Consider the following 15,580-nt stretch of genomic DNA (forward strand, 5'->3'; position numbering starts at 1 on the left):
ACAGTTAATAATTGTCTACCTATACCCATGTGACTTGGAATAATAGGCCGTGAAAGGTAAATATGCGCCGAAATGGCTGCAATTACTGGCGGTATAAACAGGCATGGGAATTGAAAATTGTAAAAAAGGCGGAAAATTTATAAATAAGTCGACGGCGCGAAGCGCCTAGCCTTACTAGGGGGGTCCGGGGGCATGCCCCCCCGGAAATTTTTTTTCTCCAAAGAACCCAGATGGTGCAATCTGGTGTCATCTGAGCTCCAAGTTTGCCATTAAATTCTGTTTTTAGAATCAGAGTTTTTAGTACAAAAATGTACCAAATTTTGCTTACATGTATTATATATGGTTTAAATTTGTAAAAAAAATTATCTGTTGAGACAAACAGGAAAATGTAACTTGTAACACAATCTGTGCAATCTGGTTTACTTTCAAACATAATAGTTCAATAACTGAGGCGGGCGGTAGCAGTGCGTGAACAAAGTACGGAAAGTTTTCGCGGGCTTTTGCGCAAAGGCCAAAGTAACCGGTGCTTTTTTTGTGTGCCTCCCCCCTTTATTTTTTCGGCGGACACTTTTGCATTTTCGGCGGAACAAAAAAAAAATTCGGCGGAAATCCGCCATTCGGCGGACAATTCCCATGCCTGTATAAATTTTCATCTCACACGGCATCACTGCAGAGCGCCTAGAACTGTACCCACGGAATATGCGCGATATAAGCCTCATTGATTGATTGATTTTATTGTTTTATTTTGTGATATACGTGGTCAGTGTCTCTTTTTCAAGTCTTAGGCTATTCTTTGTAGCCTAGTCCTGTTCCAGTTGTAAGAGTTGAGGTAAAAAAAAACGGTTGAGTTTTCATCAAGATTTGAACACACTCGATCGACTAGTTTTTTTCTTTCGGAAAACGATTAATCGAAGAAAATCAGAATGGGAAGCAAATAAAGCTTGTTACTATTATACTATGGCTTTTTGTTATCTGTCTCGTGTGTTTGGACAACATGTAAGGTAAAACATGTGTGATGTTACATATGTCTATATCTGTCACATAAACCATAAAAACAAGCTATCCATACACTTTCAATTTTCACGATGCATGTCACACTTTTGGTACACAGCTTTATGGAATGACCCACAGGTATACATCATATTTGAAGCAGCAGGACACGTTACAGTAGGATGGGATTACTGATGTGCTGTGGGTGAACTGTTAGGTCCATACCAATCACTCTCCAGTAGTATCTAGCCTAATGGAGACACAAATCTGAAATAAGAAACTGTTCTTTACTTCTTTGCCTGTTTTCTCTGTTATGCGTTTTGTATTGTTGTGACACACTCAAAACCCTAAGGGTTTGCAAGGAATAAAGCTAGAGCCTTGAAAGTCTGCAGTGTGTTTTTTAACATAATTCCCCTCATATTTACGTTTGGATGTGCAATTATGACTAATACTTTTTGTTTTCTGTCAATCTAAAAAAAAACAATGAAAAACAAGAAGGGCAAAGCCCATACGACTCACATGCTTGACCTCGACCTTTAGGGTAACTAAACCTAGCAATGACATCATACACTTAAGAACTGCTTTACACATTTTTCCTACCAATATACATGTGACCTTGACCCAAGGTCAAGGTCATCCAAGGTCATGCAACACAAAGCTGTTAATTCAAGACATAGGAAGTACAATGGTGCTTATTGGCTCTTTCTACCATGAGATATGGTCACTTTTAGTGGTTCACTACCTTATTTTGGTCACATTTCATAAGGGTCAAAGTGACCTTGACCTTGATCATATGTGACCAAATGTGTCTCATGATGAAAGCATAACATGTGCCCCACATAATTTTTAAGTTTGAAACAGTTATCTTCCATAGTTCAGGGTCAAGGTCACTTCAAAATATGTATACAATCCAACTTTGAAGAGCTCCTGTGACCTTGACCTTGAAGCAAGGTAAACCAAACTGGTATCAAAAGATGGGGCTTACTTCGCCCTATATATCATATGTAGGTGAGGTATTCAATCTCAAAAACTTCAGAGAAAATGGGAAAAATAGCTGTTTTTTAGGCAACAATTATGGCCCCTGTGACCTTGACGCAAGGTCAAGATGCTATGTATGTTTTTTGGGCCCTTGTCATCATACACCATCTTGCCAAATTTGGTACTGATAGACTGAATAGTGTCCAAGAAATATCCAACGTTAAAGTTTTCCGGACGTCCGGACGGACGGACGGACGGACGACTCGGGTGAGTACATAGACTCACTTTTGCTTCGCATGTGAGTCAAAAAAGGGTTGTTTTTTTTTTTTTAATACTTTGGTACAAGATAACAACGAGTCAAAACGTAAATATATAGATATATAGTTTACTAACAAAATGCAAAAAACAGAATTGATTTATCTGAAACCGTTTTTGAGTTATAAGATTTTTTGTTTTTTGTTCTGTGGCCATCTTGAATCGTTTCCATGGTTACCAAGACGGTTAAACGTGTAACAAGACATGTTTTCTGTATTTCAGCCCAGGCACATTCAAACCCCCTTAAGTAATTCAACACAGTTCATAACGATTTTGATCTAAAATTTGCTAGCCTGTCTGGCCTTAAGGCTGGCAAAGAATGACAACCAATCTCATCCGCCCCGCTGGCAAGAACTGTTAGTGTGATCTGTTGACGCCCAACCGACCCCCCCATCAGAATGACTCAAAAGAAAGCGGGCTGACTTTGAGGGGTAGAAATTGGTTCAGTGTTGGAAATAAACTTCAGACAGAGATTAAGATTGAGATAATGTGTGTGTGTGTGTGTAATATGTGTGTGTTAAACATAAAGATATTCATGTCTTCATTACTTTAACATGACATCTGATACCAAGGAGAGTCCATTGGACAAAGGGTATGTGGACATATGTGTGTCTGTACAAACACAAGAAGATGTTGGTGTCCTTTGTATGGAATCCTATACTTATTTCTCAAACTTCTCTTATGCTTTCTCATACTTCTTGGTTAAAGAATATATGCTTAATTCGTTAAGTTCTGCCAAGTACAATGACTCCCCTCCCTCCTCCCCTCCCTCCTCCCCCCCTCCCCCCCCCCCCCCCAAACCCTTCAAAAGCAAATCTGACGCGAAACGGCAGTATGAAGAAAACAAATGTGTATAGAGACAAGCCATGAAAGGATACATCCAGTCAAAGAGCATCATGTAGCTGGTTTTGGTGTTGAAGGCGAAAGTGATGCCCCTCAAATCTCTTGCCAGACCTATCAACGCCCGCTGTAACAATACAAACAGCAATGGTAATGCAACACAGCTGTAACAATACAAACAGCAATGGTAATGCAACACAGCTGTAACAATACAAACAGCAATGGTAATGCAACACAGCTGTAACAATACAAACAGCAATGGTAATGCAACACAGCTGTAACAATACAAACAGCAATGGTAATGCAACACAGCTGTAACAATACAAACAGCAATGGTAATGCAACACAGCTGCTGACTTATTTGACACATTCATCAGTCTCCTCACAAAATTTGCCTTAACACACAAGTGTATTTGCAAAAGGACATCTTCCTCTATAAGTATGATGTCAAATAATTTCTTCTTCATTCCAATAGCATTATGCACTTCATTCAGGATAGTTTAACCATAGCTGTTTACAAAAAAACAACAAAAACAAAACAAAACAAACAAACACATGTGTGCACACACACACTCAAAAGAAATGAAGCTGCTTTAAAAGTGAAGTGCACTTTCAAGTGCAGATCTAAAACACAGGAACATTGAACATTCCACTTCTACTCACCTTGGCTTCTTCTACTTTGATCGCTGAATCAGCCAAGGACAGCAAATTGCCCACATTCTCAAACGCAGCTGGAAAACCACAGAAACAATTTATACAAGGGTGGGACTGAAAAATGTCATGAATCCTGAACCGAACAAAAAAAAGAGAAAAAAAAAAGCAATCGTCGAATCCAAATTTCCGGCATGTACGGGAAGAATCCCACCCATGTTTATATCAAAACAAACAGTGGCATTAGGATAATTTCAGATGAAAATCCAATCACAGTAACTTGCGCCGATATAAACAGCAGTCACCTTTCTGTATTTCTATGCAAGACAATAAGACACTTCAATGCAATGAAGCTTTCTTTTACAGTTTCCCTGATTTATGACACCCCCCTTTTCTTCACCAACATGTCCATAAATTGATCTTCATTTAAAGGTTCCCACTCTTGGGTGGATTTTACAAGACTTTTGGTGGTCTTAACCCTTAGGCTGGTTGTATGTCGCGCTACTTTACCTATACTGTCACCTGGTTGTCACGACATATGTCGCGCTACTGGCTCAGTCTGTTTGGTCGGTTCCGATTATTTCCCATGGATGCGAAAACCTATATGACAGTTTTTCTTTATTTTTCTCTCTGTTAATTGACCAGTGGCTATGTAACATGTGTTACAGAATTGCACCAGTGTCAGGGTTAAAAATGGGGAAGTGTGTGTGTAGGGGGGGGGGAGGGACTACTGTATATATACGCTCTGAGAACCTTGAAACCATGTAAAGGGGTAAGAAGCAGAGCAGAAACTGACCTGTGAGTGGCATCATGAACTGATAAAATTTCTCCTCGTCCTCCCCCAGGTCCACCAAGAGCAGTCGACCCAGCGATGTGTAGAATGTCGTGCGACATCGCATGTCTGATATCGCACTGCCGCTGTTGGTGATTCCAAGAAATGGAAAGTGTTCACTCTGGAATTTGAAGTACAGAGATATGGGTAAAAATATTCTTACAATACACCAGTCATGCTGACAGTGATATGGAGCACTTAGAACCCAGAAAGGCATTCACACTGACAGACAACAGAGAAGACTACAAAATGCTGAGATGTGCACATAATAATAATAATAATAATAATGGACATTTATTAATCGCCGTTTCTCACAAGAGCTCACGGCGATTTACATATTAATTTCTGCCGTGTGAGATGGAATTTTTTACACAATATATCACGCATTCACATCGGCCAGCAAACCTCAAGCCTATTAGGGCGAGCATTCACCTTTCACGGCCTTTACTCCAAGTCACACGGGTATTTGGTGGACATTTTTAGCTATGCCTTTTCAATTTTGCCAGGAAAGACCCTTTTGTCAATCGTGGGATCTTTAACGTGCACACCCCAATGTAGTGTACACGAAGGGACCTCGGTTTTTCGTCTCATCCGAAAGACTAGCACTTGAACCCACCACCTAGGTTAGGAAAGGGGGGAGAAAATTGCGGCCTGACCCAGGCCTGAACACGCAACCTCTCGATTCCGAGCGCAAGTGCGTTACCACTCGGCCACCCAGTCCACATGTAGGAAACAAGATTACTAAGAAGGAAGTGTCAGTAAATCAATCTGTTTTATATTCTGAAGAAATTGAAAATTTTAAAAGTAAATTTTCATTTGATTAATATACTTACCGTACTCAACTCACATATATAGCAATTAACTTCAGTTTGATGCTTAGCTAGACATTGAAGTACTGACCCTGGAAAAAGCGGGAAGTTACCACACTAAACAAAACTCAATGCCCGAGGGCATGGTCCGTAGTAGTTACCTCTCCTACTGGTCCCCTGCGCATGCGCAGGAAGTGACCGGTGACAATCATTCCTCACTGAAAACACACCCCTCAGAAACAGTATAAGAAACGTTTGCGGGGCAGGTTGCGAGGGTATAAACTATGTGAGTTGAGTGAGTATATTAATCAAATGAAAATTTACTTTTGTTTGTTTGTTTGTTGCTTAACGTCCAGCCGACTACGCAGAGCCATATCAGGACGAGGAAGGGGGGGATGAAGGGGGCCACTTGTCAAGCGATTCCTGTTTACAAATGCACTAACCCATTACTTGTGTCCCAGCAGGCTTTAGCAAAACTAAATTAATACCTACTGGAAGATTACCAGTTTCCAGTATGTTAAAATAGGCTTAACCTATCTACTGCTGGACTTACATCAGAACACTAACAGATTAAACTATACATGAATCGCGAGACAAGCGGCAAGAGAAGAGATTTTTGGAAAAAATACAGGTGAATGAGCAAGAAGGCAGAAAAAAGAAAAGAATTCATGAAGAAAAAGAGAGCATGACAGGAAAGAGGAACCAAAAATCTACCTAACAGCAAACTAGAAAGCTCCTGCGGTTCCAAAAACAGGAGGGGCTTTTAATTTCATAACCGCAGTGCCCCACTGCGGGAAAATTTACTTTTAAATTTTTTGATTAAATTACATATTCTTACATCAAGTGATCAACTCACATAATTATATAGCAGATTTCTACTATAGGAGGCGGGATACTCACTTTAGGATCTAGCAAGTATCTGGCCTGCAGCTACCGTAGCTGGCAGACAACTGCTACCGTCCTGGCGGGTGCTAGCAATGTCCCGCAGGTACAGTGGAACCTCCCTTAACGACCTCTCCCAACAACGACCCCCTCCTTTTGCCCACCCAATTTCTCGGCACGGATGCCTTTTACTATGTAACTAACCTCCCAAGAACAACGACCTCTGTTTTCAGACAATAACAACTTTGACCTTTTTATCAGCGAGTGTCAAAGTTCGTAATTGCCCAGCACACGCACACGATTAGTCACGCATCAAGAGTCAGTAGTGGTGGTCTGTGGTCAGCGGTGCGTGCAGGTCGAGTGGCCTACGGCTGTCCTCTTCTCACCTTTTCTTTCTTTCTTTATTTGGTGTTTAACGAAGGTTATATCGTGACGGGGGAAGGGGGGAGATGGAATAGAGCCACTTGTCAATTGTTTCTTGTTCGCAAAAGCACTAATCAAAACTTTGCTCCAGGGGCTTGCAACGTAGTACAATATATGACCTTACTGGGAGAATGCAAGTTTCCAGTACAAAGGACTTCACATTTTTCTCACCTTTTGCTGTCACAATTGAATGACTGCCCTTGAAGTAGGGGAAGGGGGGTGGAGGGGAGGGGAGAGAAAGGGAGTGGAAAGTGTTGGTAGGCGCAGTTTGAACAACTACTCAATAATGAAGGAGTCAATATTGCCCGCCTACCCCATGGCGTTCTTTTTGGCTAGTTTGTTTGCGTACGTATTCTGTGATTTTGTGCTCACCACCTGTGTAGATGAATAATCCTGAATAAACAATGGAAACACTCCCCTTGACTTGAGTTTGTGAGTTGTTTTGTGTCAAAGCGCTCTGTCTTAGTTCAACTTCATTTGACATTTTGAGTGGTTGTGTGTTAACATGGCGACTCAAAAAAACAACCCCAAACGAAAACTGTTGACGCTAGAAGACAGGATCAAAGTCATAGAAAGAAGCAATATGGGTAAGACTGCGATCGCAATCGCAATAAGTCTTGGAGTTAGGAAAACACAGATCCAAACCATTATCAAAGACCAGTGTGTGTGTATGTGTGTGTGTGTGTGTGTGTGTCACAGTGTGTGTCTGTCACAGTGTGTGTGTGTAGGTGTCACAGTGTGTGTCTGTGTGTGTCACAGTGTGTGTGTGTGTGTGTGTGTGTGTTATCTGCCTGTTTTCAAATGGGAGCAAAAATAGTTTTACGAACCCAAATCCCATGGGACATAACTACGGAAAATCAAAAAGACTTAACTGCACAACAGTTGCTTCCCCTGTCAAAAAAATTAAAACCTCCCAAACTCCAATAAAGACCCCTCCTTTTTACGACCCATTTCTCTGGACATTTTCAAGGTGGTTAGTGGGAGGTTTTACTGTAGTAGTTAAGAAAGACGTCCTCCGAGGTCCAATAAGACGCGCTGAGGACCTCACAAATTCTTCCGGATCTGAGGACTGCCAGAGAGGAAGCCCAAGCTCTGGCTTCATGAGTCCTTGCTGATCTCAGAGGAAGGACTGAGTGTCTCTCCCCCCCCCCCCCCCCCTCTTTCTGCCACCACTGGTAGGCTTGCCTTATCAGTGTGGAAGACCATCGAGCGAGAGTGGTCTTCGAGATATCCTTACTTCTTGCAGTATTAATTGAAATAAAGAGAAGTTTTTGTTCTGGAGCTCTAATAGGAGCCGTGCGAGCCAGGTAGGCTCTTAGAACTCTGACCGGGCAATTAGCGAAGTCTGGGTCACCTGGTGACAAGATTTTACTAAGAGGCTGAATATGAATGACCGGAGAAGGTTGACCAGGTTTCTGGTTCTTAGCAATGAAGTTTGTGCAAAAACGAAGCGAAATAGAACCGTCCTCAAAGGAGATATCTCTAGACAAACCAGAGAGAGAGTGAACCTTGCTACCTCGCCTTGCTGAGGCGAGTCAAGTTAGCATAACAGCTTTGCGTGTCAGATCAGACAAACTTGATTAATGTAGAGGATCTGAAAAGGAAAAGGAACGCTCTCACCCAAACTGGCGAGCTAGCATGGTACCAAGGTGAGACGACGTCAGGTTCAATGGTCTTTCAACACAAGGCCGGTGGCTACAAAAAGCCTGAGTACTCCGTACACACGTCTGATAGCAACGTGTTGAAGTGATAGAATGAATGTCACCGGTCACTTCCCGCCCATGCGCAGGGGACCAGTAGGGGAGGTAACTACTACGGACCATGCCCTGGGGCATTGAGTTTTGTTTAGTGTGGCTACCTCCCCCTTTTTCCAGGGTCAGTACTTCAATGTCTAAACATCAAACTGAAGTTAATTGCTATATATGTGAGTTGATGTAAGAATATGTAATTTAATGTCATGTACGGAATACACTGATCTCATTCAAGCCGAAATAACAATTAGCTCCCCATCAGAAACCTATCATACTAGAATGTATCTACTATTACCAGCAGTCGACACGCGGTAATACATATGCCCTTTGACATTTCCTTTGGGATATACCGTACTAAAAATAGAATACGGGATTGTGGGAAAGCTGTTCAAGGGCACTCACGCACTATATTTGATTTTCAATACACGATTCAAAACCTTTGGGATAAATCAAAAAGAATAACATACAAGTACATCGAGTTAAAAAAAGAAGAACAAAAGTTGAAAAGTCATGATTTACAAAAGTCTTTGGGGACTCGAACTCGAGACCACCCGCTTTGGAGGCAAATGTCTTACCACAGCGCCACAAGGCTTACACAATCAAGGCATGAAAACTAAGACTTGAAGTGACAACATAACTGCCACGTGCGGGCCGAGTTTTCGAATCGAGCATTTGTTGACTCGTTGTTTTCCCCGTTCGTATTTGTGTTTTGTACGTTTTCTTGATATCATCATAACATGTAGTCGCAGTGTTGCCTATAAGGCAATCAATTTTCACCAAAGCCCATGTCATGGTTACTAAAAAAAATAAATGAATGGGTAATTCTGGAAGTACTCAATAATTATGCAACTGGTTTTATTATTTCGATTCATTTCATAATCCAAAACGTTTGGAATGAAGCAAATGAATAAAATACAAGAATTACAAGTTCAGAAAAAAATAAAAATAAAATTGCTGGGACCACAAAAGTAAGGACTAGCGCATGGTCGAGCGCGTTACCAACTGAGCTATTCTGTCGCACTGTAGGAGATGGAGATTTTAACTTGAAATATTACACTTTAGTTCTCGAGCGTGGCGACGACTGACTCGAGTTTCCGAGTCTCTCCGTTCGTTTTTGTGTACTGTACTCTATATCTCACTGTTCGGGGCTAATTCAGTTCATAACTTGACTGACGCTACACTCCCGTTCACTTCGTATAAGTTTGGAAAGCAATATGAAGTAGCAATAATTTCAAGCGTGACTGACATTGATATGAAATGCATTGACCAATCGCAAAAAAGCACTGACATCATAGCATGAAAAATACCCCAAATCCTCTATTCTCGATGACATACTAAGGATTAAGTTCGGGAGAACGACGATCTATGGACGGTTTATTATATAAAGGGAAGCAAGCGGTTAAAAACGGGCGTCGATAGAGCCAATGAACAGGGATGGGAACTTCTAGTATGATACACATCTGGCCCCATCAACACTGCACATATTATCTCCTTTGTTTAGGCAGACAATGCCAAGCATTTCTACTGAGCATCCATGAGCAAAATGTCAACCGAATTCTGCATTCCAAACAAACTCAACTTCATGCAAAGCATGTAACTGCTATATTGTCGAAAAAGAACCAATCAAAATATTAAAGAAGGAACAAAAATGAAGATGCTGGTCTGAAGCACTATCAGCCAATCAACATCAACACATGCAAACTTAGGAGGAAAAATCCTCGTAATTCCCCTTTAATCAAAGGCAGAAACTCGGCTATCAAACTTTACCATCTTTCCCTCAATCTGAAAAACCATGACAAGTACCATTCATGCGATAAAAAAAATCATCAGACATTCACTGGTTCCCAAATCTTTCTCTATGTTATGCTAAGGCACTGATCACAGCATGCTCTGTAAACCAGCATTACCAAAATAAGGGAAACAAGAAGGGCAAAGCCCATACGACTCACATGCTTTACACATTTTTCCTACCAAAATACATGTGACCTTGACCCTCAAAGGTCAAGGTCATCCAAGGTCATGCAACACAAAGCTGTTAATTCAAGACATAGGAAGTACAATGGTGCTTATTGGCTCTTTCTACCATGAGATATGGTCACTTTTAGTGGTTCACTACCTTATTTTGGTCACATTTCATAAGGGTCAAAGTGACCTTGACCTTGATCATATGTGACCAAATGTGTCTCATGATGAAAGCATAACATGAGCCCCACATAATTTTTAAGTTTGAAACAGTTATCTTCCATAGTTCAGGGTCAAGGTCACTTCAAAATATGTATACAATCCAACTTTGAAGAGCTCCTGTGACCTTGACCTTGAAGCAAGGTAAACCAAACTGGTATCAAAAGATGGGGCTTACTTTGCCCTATATATCATATATAGGTGAGGTATTGAATCTCAAAAACTTCAGAGAAAATGTGAAAAATGTGAAAAATAGCTGTTTTTTAGGCAACATTTATGGCCCCTGCGACCTTGACCTTGAAGCAAGGTCAAGATGCTATGTATGTTTTTTGGGGCCTTGTCATCATACACCATCTTGCCAAATTTGGTACTGATAGATTGAATAGTGTCCAAGAAATATCCAACTTTAAAGTTTTCCGGACGGACGTCCGGATGAGTACATAGACTCACTTTTGCTTCGCATGTGAGTCAAAAAACTGTTCTCATAAACCAGTCCCTCAGTTACAGCAACAATTACAACAATATGATACAGTCTTATTTTGTCACCAATAAAAAGCAAATGTCAAATGTAATGAAAGCCAGAAGGATTAATATGCTCTTGACTTCATTTTTGGTCATTAAATAATTTAATTTGTACAATTTCGAGTCAACACAAAAAAGTGAGGCCTACAGTACCTACACTCATACTTTAATCATTTCATGAATGCATGCCCTAGCACATACACTATACTTCAAAATCGGCACATGCTTTTCACAACTTCTGAAAGTAGGACATGAAGAGCTTTTTCAAGCCTGATGTTGAAATATTTTTCAAATAACGAATTGATACAATCGATACTGCAGAATTCACTTCCTCCACCTCCCACCACCCGTATATACACACTCATTCTCTGCACAACAGCAGCATGCATGCAGCATGAAGAACCCCAAACTCAGGGCACTCACAGTGTGACTGTTGAGGAGGAACTGAACGGCCTCCAGTTTGACCAGTTTGCGCACGCTGCTGTACCCCACCGACAGGTCACTCAGCAACTGCAGGGTCTTGTTGATGATCTGCTCACTGCGGCCCCAGAACTTCAGATTTGTGATGCTGCAACAGATATTCCAGGTTGCTGTCAGGCCTGGGAACTGGGATAAATGTGAAATAGCTTGAAACTGTCATATGAGAGCAAAATAAGGATGCAATTCCGGGAATGAATTTCAAACTTGCTCCAGACCACATCTGGAGCTTACTAAAAATTCTGATTTGGACTGAAGGTCTGAAGATTCTCTTGTGCCTTTGCAAGCTAAAACAAGACTGGTGCACATCAAAGGTCAATCTTTATTGCACAAACTCCCCCTCCCAAGTTAAAACCATTCTTTAACAGTGTCTGATAGTTTGAGAGTACTCACATTTTACCGATAAAGACACTCAGCACCATGGATTCATCGCTCAGGCCTAACACTTCTGACAGACGCCTGTACACCTGAAATCATTCAAAAAGTTGGATAGAAATAGACACAAAATGAAAACAAACCGTAACGACAGATTAGCTCTCTGTATTACCACCCAAACTTGCCCTCCGCTTCACATATCCTGTTCAAACTCAGTGTGTGCATTTCAACTGCTTTACATGCACATGTGTCTTTATAAACAAAACAATTATTTTAAGTTTATCAACAACAAAATCATAATCATCTTCATGGACAGTTCTTACCTTTGATGTTTTCTGGACCTGATCGCCAACATAGATTTTGCGGAACTGTTCGAAAAAGCTGAGAATGGCCAAGTCAAGCTTTTCCGAGCCGCCCTGAGATAGCCTTGAATCGGTCAAGTTCATCAGTCGCAACACTCTGCAAAACACGGAACTTATGGTCAGCATTAAGTCTCCTCTAATGATGTTTCAGCCCTACACACATCTGGCAAACTGACAATCGTATACCAGGTGAAAAATGCACACAACTAAGTTTCACTGCTAGCACGGCCAATAAACACTTTAAAGCACCTGTCACAACTCCACAAATTCCCACCACAGACTTTTGGCAGAAGTAGCAGTCTCTTCTTATAAGAGGAAGAGACTGCTACTTCTTATACTTTGCAAACAGTCTTGTTTGTTCCTCCGTTCTTAAAAATGAATGTCCTCTCAGGTCCGACTGGCCCCTACAAGATTATGCTATGGTTATTTGCTTGGAAGCAGTATTTTGCCAAAATTTGAAGGGTCTGGTACATACCTACACACCAGTTCTCCATCCATAGCGTCATGTTCGTCTGTACTTGCAAACGACACCCTGCCCCCTATTACAGCACCGATGATGTAGACCAGCCACGTTAATCGGCCTGCACACACACAAAGCATTATTTCTTTCACTGATAACAGCAGCCCCATAGACTTTGCACAAAATGCAATTTTTGCTACAGTGGTATTTGCTATAAAAGGACATCCTTAGGACCAGCCCAAAATGTCCCTACATTGCACATCTTCTTTCCTGACAGTCATACTCTGGTCAAGACAGCAAAGAGGCACCAGGTTTCCTCGACTGGGAGGTGTCTTCTCATCGGGGGGCGTCACTTTGCAAGTACATGTACCACTTTAAAACTAAAATCAGAAATAAAGTACAGCAGATGAATTGCCTGATTTGAAAATCAGTTCTGTGCAAACTGCAAATTCCTCTGCTTTTCGGTGTTGTTTGTTGTCAGTGCCCAGAAATGCAGTGTGCATGCACATGTGCATGGTTATTATTACATCTAAAATCACCATCAAAATTCAGTAGCTTAGAAAGCAAATGCACAAACAACTGGAAAAAAGAGTCAGTACAAAAGAACAAGGAAGCATTGACTATTGCTGAGGGAACACACATCCAAGAGGAAGCAGCAAACACTTGCCCGATGAGACTGACAAAAATCATACCGTAGCCTCACATGCTGTCTTCAAAAACAGCATGTGCACACAATCTAACCACAGCAATGACTAAGAGAGCAACTGGATAAACAAACAAACAATAAACACTGACCTTCCTCAATAGCGACATCTACCGACTGCCTGCCTGTGTTGACCAGCTCTTGGTATCGCTGAGCCGACTCGTCAAATAGTCGAACCAGCAATGCGCATGTCTTCTCGTACTCACATCGACCTATTGTTGATAACTGAAACAAGAGATCGCTTTCATTAAAACTTTCTGTTTAATAAAATACTAAAAGTACTACTGTACTAGTCACAAGACACAGCTGTGACTTTTACCAGTTCTAACTTCTGTGAGATCATACTTGGAATCTTGAAAAGTGTGTAATATGTACCTGTTCCAACTGTTGTGATATCATGCCATGGTCTTCCAGGGGATCTTCGGCACCTTCCCTGCACAACACACAGATCAGCTGCAAATTCTGACAGACTATGTTAACATTCTGCAGTAATGCCATGTAAGCCCACATACAATTTCCAATCTGACTCCACCACAAAGTACACATTTGTTTTCCACACAAAGGCTGCACACATTACTTCCCTATTTTTATATGTCCTAATGATCTTATATTCAAAATTTAGCAGGCGTAAATACAGAAAACCTCATAAAAATGTTGAACTGGCGACAGCTAAAAAAAAGTCTGGTGGTGGTTATAAAGTGTAGAGTTCATTCATCATTCATTCTTCACATTCAGTTTGCAAAAGGATCCAAGCGAAGCCTTTACTCTTCCAATGCATTACAGCAGAACTTGCCTGAAAAAAACTCCCAAGGGACCAATCAAAATTGGTCCTGATAGATATGTGGTCACTATGGAAAGGTGGATTACATAGCAAACAAAACGTCATAATGGAAGGGCACTGGTTCTGAGCGACGCTTAGTTCTCGAGATAGGTGTGACCAGATGACGTCATTTATACTTTCGTCATCGGAGATCTTTCGTATTTTAATCAGTGTCATTTCCCAGTTCTGTGGTCATTTTGACTGACTTGACAAGTTGAGAAAAGCGACGACACTTCATTTTTGCGAAGTATGTTTGGGTCCTGCAAGACTTTATGACCAACGATTTCTTCCTTGGAAGTAAATGAAGATGTCTGCTTTTTGTCTGCTTTGAAGGTAGGGAGATTTTACAGCGCACACGGTAAATTGCAAGTCGTATTGGACAAGAATTTTGTTATTCTTCTTTCTTCGAAGTACCATAGATTTGTTCTTGGCCATATTATCGACCTGTGCATCATTATATTACGGGAAAAACACGTTTGAACGCAAATTCGCAAAGTAATTTTGATCATTTGCTCTGGAACTGAAATGTCGATTTGCCAAAACAAAAAAATTCTGGCTCAATATGCGAGAACATGCTGGTAGTGTCATATTTTTTAAATGGGTGTGGAAGAACTGCTCATAATTAACATAGCACTGCGGCCCTGTTCTTTTTTTCGTCACACCCAAAACCGTTATTTGTTTTGGGCGACGCAGCATTATCAGGGATTCTTATGGGTGGTGGTAACGAGCAGGTGGTCGCTGAGGCAGGTTTGACTGTACCACGAATCTGGCTTATCCCTTTTGGCACATACACCACACCTTTCATTCCTTGACAAACCTGATGACAGAGTGGACGGATTCTAGCCTTGATGATATGTAGGCTTTGGTGACCTCTGGTGTGTACGTCTCTAGCAGATGTGGTTCTGTGGCCTTGACGTAGGGAACGGACGCCACCATGCGCTGCCACAACCCCAACAGGTAGTGAACGCTGTTGGGTGCAAACTGCCACATCTACCACAGCGAAAACAAGTCGCGTAAGGCGAAAATACAACATTTAGTCAAGCTGTCGAACTCACAGAATGAAACTGAACGCAATGCAATTTTTCAGCAAGACTGTATACTCATAGCATCGTAAGTCCACCGCTCGTGGCAAAGGCAGTGAAATTGACAAGAAGAGCAGGGTAGTAGTTGCGCTGAGAAGAATAGCGCGCTTTTCTGTACCTCTCTTCG

General features: G+C 41.4%; 1 protein-coding gene across 1 annotated transcript in view; it reads right to left on the minus strand.

Moving 5' to 3' along the window:
- LOC138981141 (exportin-7-like) overlaps positions 1–15,580 on the minus strand; it is a 45,342-nt gene that overhangs the window by 18,900 nt on the left and 10,862 nt on the right. The window contains exons 12-21 of the mRNA XM_070353979.1: positions 15,189–15,361; positions 13,927–13,984; positions 13,644–13,776; positions 12,864–12,969; positions 12,350–12,485; positions 12,045–12,118; positions 11,598–11,742; positions 4,571–4,727; positions 3,787–3,854; positions 3,162–3,250 (exon numbers count right to left, since the gene is read on the minus strand). Of these exons, the coding sequence (XP_070210080.1) occupies positions 3,162–3,250; positions 3,787–3,854; positions 4,571–4,727; positions 11,598–11,742; positions 12,045–12,118; positions 12,350–12,485; positions 12,864–12,969; positions 13,644–13,776; positions 13,927–13,984; positions 15,189–15,361 (1,139 nt within the window). The remainder of the gene's footprint in view (positions 1–3,161; positions 3,251–3,786; positions 3,855–4,570; positions 4,728–11,597; positions 11,743–12,044; positions 12,119–12,349; positions 12,486–12,863; positions 12,970–13,643; positions 13,777–13,926; positions 13,985–15,188; positions 15,362–15,580) is intronic.

Source organism: Littorina saxatilis, linkage group LG12 (assembly GCF_037325665.1).
Source record: "Littorina saxatilis isolate snail1 linkage group LG12, US_GU_Lsax_2.0, whole genome shotgun sequence".
In the NCBI taxonomy this organism is placed as follows: Eukaryota; Metazoa; Mollusca; class Gastropoda; order Littorinimorpha; family Littorinidae; genus Littorina; species Littorina saxatilis.